Source organism: Fusarium venenatum (assembly GCF_020744135.1).
Source record: "Fusarium venenatum strain MPI-CAGE-CH-0201 chromosome Unknown EDB82scaffold_4, whole genome shotgun sequence".
NCBI classification, from domain to species: Eukaryota; Fungi; Ascomycota; class Sordariomycetes; order Hypocreales; family Nectriaceae; genus Fusarium; species Fusarium venenatum.
Window position 1 is genome coordinate 6,156,589 of NW_027072132.1, and position 13,012 is coordinate 6,169,600.

The 13,012-nt window shown below is 48.5% G+C and overlaps 4 protein-coding genes across 4 annotated transcripts; 3 read left to right on the plus strand and 1 right to left on the minus strand.

The window, feature by feature from the left end:
* Positions 1–1,187: 1,187 nt before the first annotated feature.
* Positions 1,188–3,466, plus strand: EDB82DRAFT_517310 (uncharacterized protein). Its single transcript, XM_065609014.1, has one exon. It carries the CDS (start codon positions 1,279–1,281, stop codon positions 3,001–3,003), a length of 1,725 nt encoding a protein of 574 aa, XP_065463533.1. The 5' UTR covers positions 1,188–1,278; the 3' UTR covers positions 3,004–3,466.
* EDB82DRAFT_517311 (uncharacterized protein) lies at positions 3,467–4,365 on the minus strand. The gene has a single exon (XM_025725242.2). It carries the CDS (start codon positions 4,087–4,089, stop codon positions 3,472–3,474), a length of 618 nt encoding a protein of 205 aa, XP_025593860.2. The 5' UTR covers positions 4,090–4,365; the 3' UTR covers positions 3,467–3,471.
* Positions 4,366–4,461: 96 nt separating this feature from the next.
* EDB82DRAFT_348453 (thiolase-like protein) lies at positions 4,462–6,680 on the plus strand. Its single transcript, XM_025725243.2, has 2 exons — positions 4,462–5,326; positions 5,381–6,680. Exons 1-2 carry the CDS (start codon positions 4,833–4,835, stop codon positions 6,261–6,263), a joined length of 1,377 nt encoding a protein of 458 aa, XP_025593861.1. The 5' UTR covers positions 4,462–4,832; the 3' UTR covers positions 6,264–6,680.
* A 1,547-nt stretch (positions 6,681–8,227) lies between these two features.
* On the plus strand, positions 8,228–8,531 carry EDB82DRAFT_530536 (uncharacterized protein; the record flags this gene model as incomplete). Its single annotated transcript, XM_025725244.1, has 2 exons — positions 8,228–8,318; positions 8,374–8,531. 2 exons carry the CDS (start codon positions 8,228–8,230, stop codon positions 8,529–8,531), a joined length of 249 nt encoding a protein of 82 aa, XP_025593862.1.
* Positions 8,532–13,012: the final 4,481 nt, after the last annotated feature.

The following is a 13,012-nucleotide window of genomic DNA, read 5'->3' on the forward strand; positions in this document are numbered from 1 at the left end:
CATCCCATCTCCAGTACTGTATAGTTAGTAACAGTGCCCTCTACCGGTGTGGCCCTGGGTTGTCCCCCGTGTCCCGTGCCTTTTGTGCCCCATTTCCCGCGTGTCTGGTGGTGCCTCGTCAACTTATTCGCATCGGGTTTGCCTGAACAATTATTCTCTGGCTTCGCCTCCTCTTCCTCTTTCTCCTCAACTTTGCCTGACCTCCCAATCTTTATTGTTCGTCATGTCCGTTGTGAGTTTAGTGCGCTTGCGACCTACCACTGCCTACATACCTAAGCCGAGGCTGTCGTCGGATTCCTGAACCTGAAAACCACAATCATACCTGTAACTGAACTCAAAGTCCCCGAGGCTGGTCAGCGCACTCTCGTCGAACCTCGAACCTCGCTCGTTGATCTACAATATCGTCGTGTACTTGCGCTGTTCCGATTTGCGGTATCGATCCACCATCTGTTCGCATTGCCCGAATTCCTGGGTTATCGAGCCTTTTTAATCGCTATACAGCCTTGGTCTTCTGGCACTCTGTCGCCTGGTCGCAGGCATGCCCGAGATGACTACGGCGCACTCAACTACCCACGATGCAGGTAGCGCCCCTGCTGCGGCTCCTCCTCAGTCCATCTTGACCTCTACGTCTTACGACACGCCTTTGTCGCAGACACCACCTCACCATCTACAGCAAACACCTTCGCAAAACCTCGCGCTCACCCATCAACAGCAGCAGCAGCAACGGAGCGTCAAGAGGCCTAGGCCAGTAAAGTCATGTACCGAGTGCCGAAAGCGTAAACTCCGATGCGATCGCCTTTGTCCATGCTCTCAGTGCCAGAAATCGAACCGAACATGCAAGTACGCTGTCGATCATGACTCCGCAAATCTGTCAGAGGGCTCGGACAGCGAGATGCCAGAACCCGCTCGGCCAGCCAAACGCAATTGCAACCCCAGCATATTCAATTCAACTACTCCACTACCAAGCGACTCGGCATATGGTCCTGTTCGAAACGGTGATGCCACAAGCGCGCCGTCGTTGGAAGAGTTATCGATGCGCATGGAAAGGCTTGAGAGACAACTTATGGCTAGAAGTCCTGCGGTATCTGAGGGTAGTGGGGGCAGACTTATCGCTGCGTCTTCCGATACTATACGGGGCCTGACCGTCAAACAAGGAGCTTTGCGAACAAGATATCATGGCCAAAACAGCCCTCGCGTCTTGCTCAATTTGGTAATGCTTTGGTACTGTTTAATATGTACACTTGCTAACATTACTAGTTTGACGAAGCAAAAGAGTTCATGGCAAACAACTCCAATAACAATGCAGTACGCGAGGTTTTGCTAAACTTTAAGCGGTTTCACAAAGCTCTTATTGACGAATATCGAAAATCTTTGTCGCCAATCACTGTCTTCGTTGATTCGATGATGCCCGTACACAAGCGAATGACGGATATTCTACCAAAGAAAGCAGTATGCGACAGGCTAGTTGCATCATATGTCGACACCTCCGAAACAATCTACCGAATCGTCCATTTACCTATGTTCACTGAGCAGTACAACCTATTCTGGGAAGGCAAGATAGAATCCGAATATTTCCTCCCGCAACTACTCTCACTCTGCTCAATCGCGTCTCGGTTTGAAACGAAATCGAAAGGACTTGGCAACGAGCGGTCTGAGGGCGTGCATATTCCAACAGCATGCGCTCTGGTGCGAACGTGGCTGGATAGCCTGAGGGGAAAGCAGTTGGTCGATTTTGCAGTACTTCAAGTCGAGGTTCTTCTTGTACACGCGCAGCGAATGATCACACCCCGGATACAGGACTCTTGGACATCGCTCGGTTCTATCGTGCGCATGGCCATGAATATGGGTCTTCACCGCGATCCTTCAGAATTCGAGCCACGGGTCCCTGTGTACTTGGGCGAGATGCGCCGCCGATTATGGTTTACGATACTTGATATGGATCTTCATATCTCACTTGCCAGCAACTTGCCTTGTTTGGTTCGAGAAGGAGATTTTACCTGTCGACCGCCACGAAACCTCGACGACAATGAGCTGTACCCGGATATGAAGGAGCTGCCACCATCAAAGCCTATCGACGTAGTTACCGACAATCAGATGCAGGTTTACGCCGCCATGACACTAGGGGTGCGAATGAAGGTGGCACACATGCTGAACCGGATCGACACAATTCGGGACTATCAAGAGATTATGGACGTTGGAGCTAAACTCGAGCGCTTTCTTGACGATATCAACTACATCTTCCCTAGGCAAGGAATATTGAGCGATTCGCAGAAGAGCAAGCAGTGGAGGTCGCGAGTCATCCTCGACATGCACGTGCGGCGACCGCTGCTTGCGCTCTATCGACCATTCGCGATAGGAGCATCTGACGCCCCGGCGCAAATCTCCCGGGCTTATCTCAGGTCCTCAATGGTCATCATGAAGTACTTGGATGAACTAGATCCCATGCTTGCGCATTTCCAAGACATTACCGAGATGTATCACCAGGTGCTGAAGAAGGATATCATCCAGGCTGCGCTGAGTGTTTGTTTCTATATTCGGTCAGCTGTGCGTCCAGCTTCCGATAGCTCGGGACTTGGTTCGCAAGCCTTACGCATGTCTCCCGATTCTTCAGACGACTTTCCCGTTTACAACCCAGAGAACCTTGTGCTCTGGTCTCCTTCTCGACTCATCAGTACCGTGGAGAAGACATTGGATCTTCTGGTTCGCAACATCAGTGGCCGAGATACCAAAGATGTGGTATGCCTGTCAGTTGTTCTGGAGTGTGTTTCCAAACCCGAGGTCAAGACCGAAGAGGTTGTACAAAGTCTTCGCATGATACTAGATCGCTGCTCTAGGGCTACCAACATGACTCTCGAGACAATGGGACCTGTCGGTGTTGTCGATGGATACCAAGGGGATGCATACAGACACCATGTGCCGTTTATGTATCAGCGGAACTCGATCGGAGTACCGGCAGCCCTCAACGACTTTGACAATTGGCTGATTTGGGAAGGATGGGAGTAATGTTCTTTCAAGCGGTTTGTTCGGGCATCACCAAGGGTAACTAAATCCTTGGTATTATTGTCTTTTTGTTCTTAGCGCTGCCCCTTTCTCCTCTCTGTTCTGTGGTGTGTAGAGTTTTTGATCGGGGCAATCGTGTAAGCTGATTTGCCACACCGATGGCAAATAAGTATTAGTTGGTGGTATTATGCTGGGTCTGGAAAGTTCAGCGGGCGTTTGTTAAGTTTCCCCGTCGTACGGGGCATTCTGTTCATGGTGCCTCATGGTCATACGTGGCCTTGCAAGGCGCATTTGGGTTAGATAAGCGAAGCGTGAGCTTTTATATGCTTGGGACTTGTACACGACTGCCGGAGAGTGAGTCCAATAGACGGGGCTTTGGAAAAGGTGTAAAGGAGGTATGGAAATGGCTTGGATTATTAATAACAGATTAATGCCAAATAATACCCAAGCAGCTATGTTGGAACCAACAGGTCACGATGTCCCTATATTCGTAGCTTCTACCAAACTAGGCACATCCTCGTTTGGTTCATTGTTTTGAACTGTGTCGGTTGTCATACTGTCTCTTTTGATAGCAGCCATCCAAGCAACACCACGTCCGTCGCATGGAGAAGCACGTATTATCCTAGATATCTTGGAGATGCGAGGACGTTGAGCTAGTACGAAGGGTAAACCACTCTCCCGCACAATGGCATCAACTCTGTTGTAATCATGTCGTCCCATTTGCGCTGCATTGCTGTGGGTGAACACAAGGCGAAAAGGTAAGGATGTTTTCGAACACGAAGACTTCAATTCAGTTCGCTTCCGTAGATTTACAGCAGTGATAGCTTTTAGGAGCGCTCGAGCAACCAACTCCCAGATATTGGTATGGTCGAAGGCTACAACGACAGCTTCTGGGAACGTCGGTGTCTGCAGTGCTGCTTCGAGATCGCGCTGCGATGTAGACGAGCCAGTGATAAGAGTAATATTGGCGTGGTCTGATGAATATGAACCATATGGAAGAAGGGCTGTGACGGTGTAGTTTCTGGATATAGCATATTGGAGAACTGAAGAGCCGTTTTGGTCTGATGTGCTGAGGAGAAGGATGTGCATTGTGGTATTGGAATGCAGGGAGTCAGCACTTTGGATTTATCAACAAGAGAAATCGCGAGAGAATGAATAGTTCAAAGAGATAGATCACTAGATATGTGCTTGACTTTATACCTCGCAGTTATCGTCCAAAGTCAACATGTTTTAGTGAATGTTCGGCCGATTGAAGACACGGCCCCGAGTCATTCGGCCGGAATAGACCAAATTCAGCGATTATCCATTTTACTAATACTTTAATGTATCTGCTGTTACGTATGATCAGTAAACTTGTAGTTTTCTTCTCATCGTTGGTGACAGAGATATAAATCACAGAGTTGTTGCCTTTCACAAGCAATTAAATATCCAAGTTGTCCTTGACCGAAAAAGGCAATGTATTCAAGTCAATGAGCCTCGGTATCTCGGTTCCTGAGCTTCCAATTCCCCCGCACTATGGCAGTGTTTTAGAGCCTGGGGTATCGAATGCAACAAAGGAATTAATCTCATTTGACGAGAATTTGGGTTCGCACCGAGTTGTTTACCTGATTGGGATGAAAGCCGGGGTAGTTTTTAGTCTAATTGTCGATCCTCTCAGGTGGAACAGTCGGATGTTGCAAGGGAATATAGGGACCAAGAGGTGAAGAAGGTGGTGATATCATGAATACATACATGTCCTGAATCTTATCTCTTCTTTTCAACTTTCCAACAACAACCCTCTTCTCTTCAATTAGACCAAACTATAGCGAGCAAGTGCTTCTATACCCTCAAAGATGTCTAGCAACAAAAAGTCACCCGTCTACGTCCTGGGCGTAGGCATGACCAAGTTCATCAAGCCCCGCGGCAAAGTCGACTACACAGAACTGGGCTTTGAAGCAGGCGTCAAGGCCCTTCTCGACGCGCAGATCAACTACGACGATGTGGACCAGGGCATCGCGTGTTACTGCTACGGCGACAGCACCTGCGGCCAGCGCGTCTTCTACCAGTTCGGCATGACCCAGATCCCCATCTACAACGTCAACAACAACTGCTCTACTGGAAGCACCGGTCTCAACATGGCCAGAACCCTGGTGGAGCACGGAGCTGCAGAGTGTGTCATGGTGGTGGGATTTGAGAAGATGATGCCTGGTAGTTTGCAGAGCTTCTTCAAGGACAGGGAGAGTCCAACGGGGACGACGGTCAAGATGATGGCTGATACAAGAGGCATCACGAACTCTCCTGGCGCGGCGCAAATGTTTGGTAATGCCGGGAGAGAGTATATGGAGAAGTCAGTACTAACAGATATACGAATAAGACGGACACTGACTGACCTTGATAATAGATACGGAGCCACGGCCGAGGACTTTGCTGAGATTGCGCGCATCAACCACGCCCACTCGCCCAACAATCCCTACTCTCAGTTCCAAGACGTCTACACCAAAGAGCAGATCCTCCAGTCTCCCATGATTCACGAGCCCCTGACCAAGCTCCAATGCTGTCCAACTTCAGACGGCGGTGCAGCGGCTATTATCGTCTCAGAGGCATTCCTCAACGCCCGTCCTCATCTCCGTGAACAAGCCGTCGAAATCGCAGGCCAGCACCTCGCCACAGATGCTCCCAGTCTCTTTTCCCGCAGCGCAATCGACCTCATGGGTTACGAGATGACGCAGCGAGCTATGCAAGAGGCAACCAAACAAGCTGGAATTTCTCCCCGCGACGTTCAAGTTGTCGAAGTACACGATTGCTTTAGTGCGAATGAGATGGTCACCATCGATGCTCTAGGTCTCTGTGACAAGGGCAAAGCGCATGAGCTCGTTCGCAACGGCGACATCACCTATGGAGGAAAATACATCATCAACCCCTCAGGCGGTCTCATCTCAAAGGGCCATCCTCTGGGCGCGACAGGTATCGCGCAGTGCGCAGAGCTGGTCTGGCATCTCCGCGGCTGGGCCAACAATCGTGCAGCGGCCAATACTCGATACTGTCTGCAGCATAATCTCGGTCTTGGAGGCGCGGCTGTGGTGACAGTTTACAAGAGAGCCGATGGACGCGCTGCGCCTGCGGTGAACTCAACTATGGTGGGACATAGAAACAAGCTGGGGTACAATCCTGCGGTCGTAGCCAAGGGGTTTACGCAGGAGCATGTCGATATGGTAAGGAGTAAGAAGGCAAGGAGTGAGTGGGCGTTGCAGGATGTTGAGAATAAGGTTGAGGCGAGGTTTTGAGGAGTTGTATATCATTCAGGAAGGTATTATGTTTATTTATGATTTAGTTGACCGATATAGCCACTTATCGAATTCTTTACAGAGAGGACAGGCTTATTCACCCGAGCCATCACAGGGGTATCACTGTGTCCAGGTCTCTTGCTTTATCCCAAATGTTCCTTGTACAGATATCACCTATCAAGGCGCCTCGAACCCCTCAGCCATGGACCTGTTGGTGTAAATCAATAAGTCCACGCCGCACAATAACCATTACCTACAACTCAGATCATATCATCTATATCAGCCCCCGCCTCGCACTATAAACAATTCGAAGAGGCCAATGATCCTTTGACGTTTACGATGTGCATCCTACATGAGATAGTCCCTACCAATTACCTAAAGCTCACATCTATCGAGAGTCGCCACTCGTGGGGGTCTCTCTCTTCCAGGATGTATAGGCGTAAACTATTCGTTTAGACCGAGAAACAGCCGCGATCGAAGCCCAAATGCGATATCGTCAGATCATGTCAGATCAGATCATGATATAGCATAAATTGCTCGGCTAGATATCCGGGAATATGGGCGTACAGTGTAGAATCTACGCCCTGCGGCAAGCAAGGATGGCTCTGGCTGTGGCTGTCGAAACGGCAGAGCCTCATCTGCCGATATGGATTTCTCTATGCTGGCCTGTCCCTGTAGCTTGACTCTGTCATAGGGCCGATCCGCCTGTGGATACCGTATTGAGGCTCTTTCTCGGTGCTATAAACAGAAGTAGAAGGCTTCTAGTAACAGCTCAAATGACAAGATGTCGCTGTAGCCCGACAGACCTTTACTAGTCAGGAGAGTAGTGGTAGATGCATGCATCTGTAAGTACCAACGTTCTTCTAGAAGGATGCAGTCAACGCTTATCTCGGCTGAACACTTGCATCGGTAAAAAGCCTCAGAATATCCATTTCTGTCACCTTATCCCAACGGTTTTGACCCTCCGAGAATACGGTCGAGGTAGTCCCGGTGAAGCCGATCAGATCATGTTGTCCTTTAGAAAGGCGGGCCCAGGAAATCAGACCATCTATCCGCATATTGTTGTCTATGCTTGTTAGATCCGTAATAATTCAATAACGTTTGACGCATGAAAATACGGGTCAAATATAAATAAATGGTATTTGTGTAAGTTGGACTTGCATATATTCCTATGGATATTCTATTGATGGGTGACGTTGAGCTTATTCAGCCATTCATGGCGGTACAGGGTAACCTCTACATCAAACATTGCCCATCAAATTGACAGGCCTCGTCTATCCGGATAAATGATGAACACGAATAGCCGTAGAGAAGTTGACAGTTGTCCTCTTTTCTGATTCACATTAACATGTTGTATCATGTTGTATCATGTTGTATCATGTTGTCGTGCCAGTACCTTTAACGGGATAGTTAGACACTCAAATACGCCCATGACTTACCAATATTTCGTCCCACTTACACGACGTTGACAGTAAAATTAATTGGAACACTCTGAGTAACCACCTAAAACAAATAAATCATAGAGTCTGTTCGCACCAAATCACCAAAGGCAGCTGAAAAAGAAATGAAACTGTCATCTTAGCCAAAAGTCCAAGCACCGGAGTAATTACACGTCACTATAGCAGCGTTTCAGAAAAAGTTTCGCCGTGTATTGAGCATGTTTCATTTTGTCACGTCTCTGAAATTGGCGCCGCCTCCAATTGCGCAATCAGCTAGCTACCAAGTATCACAAATATGAAGAAGAGCGTATTAATAATTGAGTTACCGTTGCTCATAACAGTCAGCAGCAAGTAATAAGAACACAGTCACACCCATCTCCTTTCTCTTTCTCGTTATATCCCAAGTCAGATTCCCACTTTCCAGCACGGACCCTTCTACTTAACTCTTGCATCTCCAAATTCATAACCAAAGATACCCCGCCATTTTCTTCAACTTCAACCTCACATCTACAAACACTCTTCACAATGGCCGACACACACACCTACGAGTTTGACATTGCCATGAGCTGCGGCGGCTGCTCTGGTGCTATCGACCGCGTCCTCAAGAAGCTTGAAGGTATGCTTCTCTGCCCTGCTTATCCCTGACTGCTGCTGACAGTGATTTCTTGCAGGCGTTGAGAGCTACGAGGTCTCCCTCGAGAACCAGTCCGCCAAGGTCATCACCGCCCTCCCTTACGAGACCGTCCTCCAGAAGATCGCCAAGACCGGAAAGACTGTCAAGTCGGGCAAGGCGGATGGTGTTGAGCAATCGGTCGAGGTTGCTGCTTAAGCGGCGAGCCAAATAGAAGCAATATACAATCGGTTCTCCTGAATATCTATTAGCATTGCGAGTGCATGGAAATATACTTGGTGTTTAAGGTCCTGGACAAGGAGGACAGGAGGGATGTCTGATTTCGCGAACCAAATTCTTACAAATGAATAAAAATATATGACTGCTCGCATTGCGGGTAGCATGCCTTTTTGGACTCGTGCTGTTTCCACAAGTTGTATCTGCCCACTGTTTAGTTGACCTTTATCCCACAATATAGTACATAAAGGGAGTCAATCTGTAATCTTAGACGGTATGTCGATCGTAGGTTGACAGACACTGGTCCAAGGCATGCCTTTCTGCGGATGCTTAATACAGATGTGTCTTGAGCAACATCGTGCTGCATGTCCACGTGAGGTGCTTAGAACAGGCTGAATTTCAGAATCAGCATGACAATAAGATGCAGTAGCAAATTTGGCAGTTGCGATATCGAGGAAAAGCATGAAAAGAGAGAGAGAGAGAGAGAGAGAGAGAGAGAGAGAGAGAGAGAGAGAGAGAGAGTCGTTTCCTGTAACGCTCACATCACATTGCGAACTTTCAGAAGTCGAAAGGAAGGTTTCTTCCTCGAAGTCGAGTTTTAGCAGCCTTGACCACGTTTTCCGGGACTTAGAAGAACACCACACAAGCAACAAAGAATGAAGAAAAGGTCATGAGATATCATACCAGATGATCGTCAGCTGGTTGAGCGGTTTCCTAGTCTCCGAAACATCAACCCTTCTCAACCCTTACTCGGACGAAAGCTAGAAGCTGTCGGTTCAATGCAAGACGTGCTGCCACAGCCAATGATTATGTGCATGTAACCCCAAGAATTCTAATCTAGAAGGACATAAGGCACATCTGAGTGTCATGACTGCAGGTGCCATCATGAGAAGACAAGTCTATGCGATGTGGTATTGCTGAACCGGGCACATGGCAACCAATGGATCCATCTCATCAACAACTTCCGTTCCTCCAGCGATTTAACACCTCATTCTGGTTGAAGCATCCCTGACTAGGAGTTTAATAAACATCAAAACCTGGGGCCCCAGGATGAATGGATCGCCTTTGGGGTGTCTTTCAGGTCACTAGTCTTGAGGGTGTGCGCCTTGAATGCGGGGAAGGCAATTGTGGTTGCGGCTCATGCAAGTCAATACTGCGGAGCCGCAGTGGATTCGATGTAGTTTTTAGCACTACACGGGCCTGAACGTGGAGGCCCCCAGATATCTTGATCTAGGGACTAACTGGCTAAACAGCACCAGTGACAACTAATCTATGGCGGCTATAGTATTGACTGGCAACGGCTCCGAGACAGACAGAATAGCCTTGTGACGTTTCTAACCACTTGACTAGTGAAGCCCGGCGAATCTATCGTTAGAGGCACGGTGAACCAACCTTGCCCCTAGTAAATGTGCGTTCGAGAAAGAAGTTCAACTGACAGGGATGCATGAGGGGCGATGAATAGTTGGCTGATACCGTACTACCCAAATGCTCCCGAATGAGCGTCATAAGCGTGTATAGAATTAATAGACAAAGTACATTTACCCACAACCGTGACTGAGACCTTGGATCTGTATGAAGATGGGTTGCACTCACCAAACCAATCGTCAGGGAGGTATTAAAGGCTTCAAGACAACTGCCAGTGTTGCATTGTTGCCGACGACGGATGTAATCATATTGCAAACGTTGGCGTGGCATTCTATAAGCCCCCATACCGCTTACGGGCACCAAAGATCTAAAGGCGATCCTGAAAAGGCCAAACCAGTCCTGCCGTGTCTTGGTGTCTAAGAAATCCACACGGTGATTCCTACAGCTTACGATCCAGAGCCAACCAACTCGCATTGACCTAGACAGGACAACACAACACAGCACATCGCAGGGGTTTCGAGTCAAGGACCTAGACCTATACTCTTCAAGCTTGGAGCTTCCCCGCATTTCCAAAAAAGACCTCCGCCCAGCCGACTGGGATGAACCCTGAACCCGAAGGCGGTTCCCAACCAGGTGTAGAAACATGGCGTCAAGTGTAATTCGAAGAACTGTCTGGGGGGAGAGAGATCCCCAGAAACCTCATGTACCATCACGGATCCGAAGTTGCTTCTTAGTAGCGCGGTACTAGATCGTCTGGGGAGGGGACCTGCGTCACGTTTAAAACAAGAGTGCGGGGAAAAAAGTGAAGATATTCTCAAAAAGCTCACCAACACGACACGACGCTCCACTGTTACTCAACGAGTGGTTGGTTTGTATGGCAATGCTCTGTGACTCGATCAAGTGTAGGTAGCATCAGCCACGATGGTATTGGCTCCTCATACCGCAATTTGGGGTAAATCGTTGTTCACTCTGCAGCAAGAACACATCTCCTTTCGAGCGAAGCGTTTCGTTAGTCCTAGTGCTGTTGCTTTGTTTTCGGTGAAAGGGAGGTTGTATTGGAGAATTGTCCCGACTACTTGCCGTGTCTTTCCTGCACCGCTTTGACAATTCAATTCGGTGAGGGCGAAGCGTGCAAGAAAGGGGGCCGATGTTTGGTTTGACTTGTTGGCAGAGCGAGGCCAGGCCTGGATTACGAGACTCAATACTTGATAGAGTCATCACTTATACAAAACAATGAGAGTCATCATGACATTAAGACCAATGCAGTGAGACGTTAACCCACAAAGTTTCAATCGATCTTTCAGTGAACAGGTCCGCAAATATGCGAATGGATATGTAAATCGGCAGATGCTTGGTGCGCAACATGACAGGGAATGGAGGTGGATTGAAACTGCACAATGAAAAATTGAGGCACAGAAACGGTCAAAGTGATGATGCTTCAAACAGACCTAATACTGTTTTCACTGTGTACATACCACACTACCTTAGCTTAGCTACGGAGCCGCTGCCAAACGAACACCCCGGCTGTTCCGCAATCTGTTGATCGATGGCTGTGCAGCTCCCACATGGTTGAACGGATGCACTTTGCATTGGGGGAGACCTAAAATGTAGTGCAAGTCGGAGTCTAGGAAGCCTCGAAAACGCGTGGGATGAAGCATTAGTGAGGTGGATGCCAAATCTAGTGGGGTCGAGGTTCAGGGGGTTCTCATGAGGTTTTTGAATATCATGTCATGCCATGTTGCGAGTAAAAGTGAGGATCTGACAAGCAACCGAATTAGGACCGGATATGCAACCGAATTTACCGCAATAATGGTAGTTTCCCCTTTACTATCTCTCTGATCACCCGAATTTTATCTTTGAGCGTTTTAAAATGGGGTTTAGTTATTTGTTCCTGGCAATATGAGCTGTTACAGGGGGAAAATGGTCAAAACCCGGTACAATGGGAAAAGGGCCGTAAAAAGCAGCTGACTGTCCATGGATCCAATATCGAAACATCACGACACAATTGATTGATACCAAACAATTAGTTCCATTCATCATGACTTCTTTGACTAGGCAGATGGCTGCGAATTTCTACTACACACCCCTTATTAGACTAAATCTTTTGTTGTTGTGCCGTTTTCTAAGCTGCGGATGTATGTACCTTCCCCCCCAGAAGTACACGACTTTGAATTGACGCTACTGTCATAGATTCGACCACTAGAACTCTTCTGAGGGGAAGTTGAAATGCAGCAAGAGCGGGGTTTCATTGGTAGTTACATCCATACCTCAGATAGCTCAGACTCATCGTGAGGAGATGGTAAACCGCGGCAGGTACCGTAGCGTGCCTGCCTTCCTAGGTGTTGTGTTGCTGTGTTGGTAGGGAAGGCGAGGCAGGGATGATGAAGACGGCACCTACCTAACCCCCTGGCTCCTTCCATGGGTCTAAGCTCCTACTGTACAGTGAGAGTAATCCACAGGTGACGCCACTGCAAACAACCCGAGCTAGCCTCACCTCACCTCACACATTCTCGTCTTCGCACTAAGCCTGTCCCTCCCACGCAAGCATAAGACGATACAAAGTACAGCAAATGCCACTTTCGCCGCATCCCGAAAAACAAATACCAATACCCAACGAGCATGGACTAAAGAGCGGATCCCCGTGCAGCCGAATTGGCCCCTCCCTTGGACCTGATCCTTGCTGGGCTGGTCCCTTGGTCGAGTTCAGAATAGAGTAGCTGGTGTAGCTAAGCTGCCCAGGTTGCGATACGATACCTGCTCTCTTGTCTGATCTGCTCTGATCTCGGATTCTGTCTTCACACCCTCCAGCTCCAATGGCACTCCCTTTCTCCCCACGACCGCCAAGGTGAGGCTTGATTTCTTACACCTCGACGACTATCCTTGCCCCGTTGGCCCATCATACGGTTTGGTTTAGGCCCGAGTTCTATCCATACGTGCCAGACAAGACCAAACCATACCACATAGACCAGACCCTTACTTCACTCAGGATCTCCCACCAAATATCTATATAAACTCTGATCCCCTCGGCCTCAAGTCGATTCTTTCCTCTCTATCCTCATTCAGATCATCAAACAACTCTCCAACACTCTCAACAACAA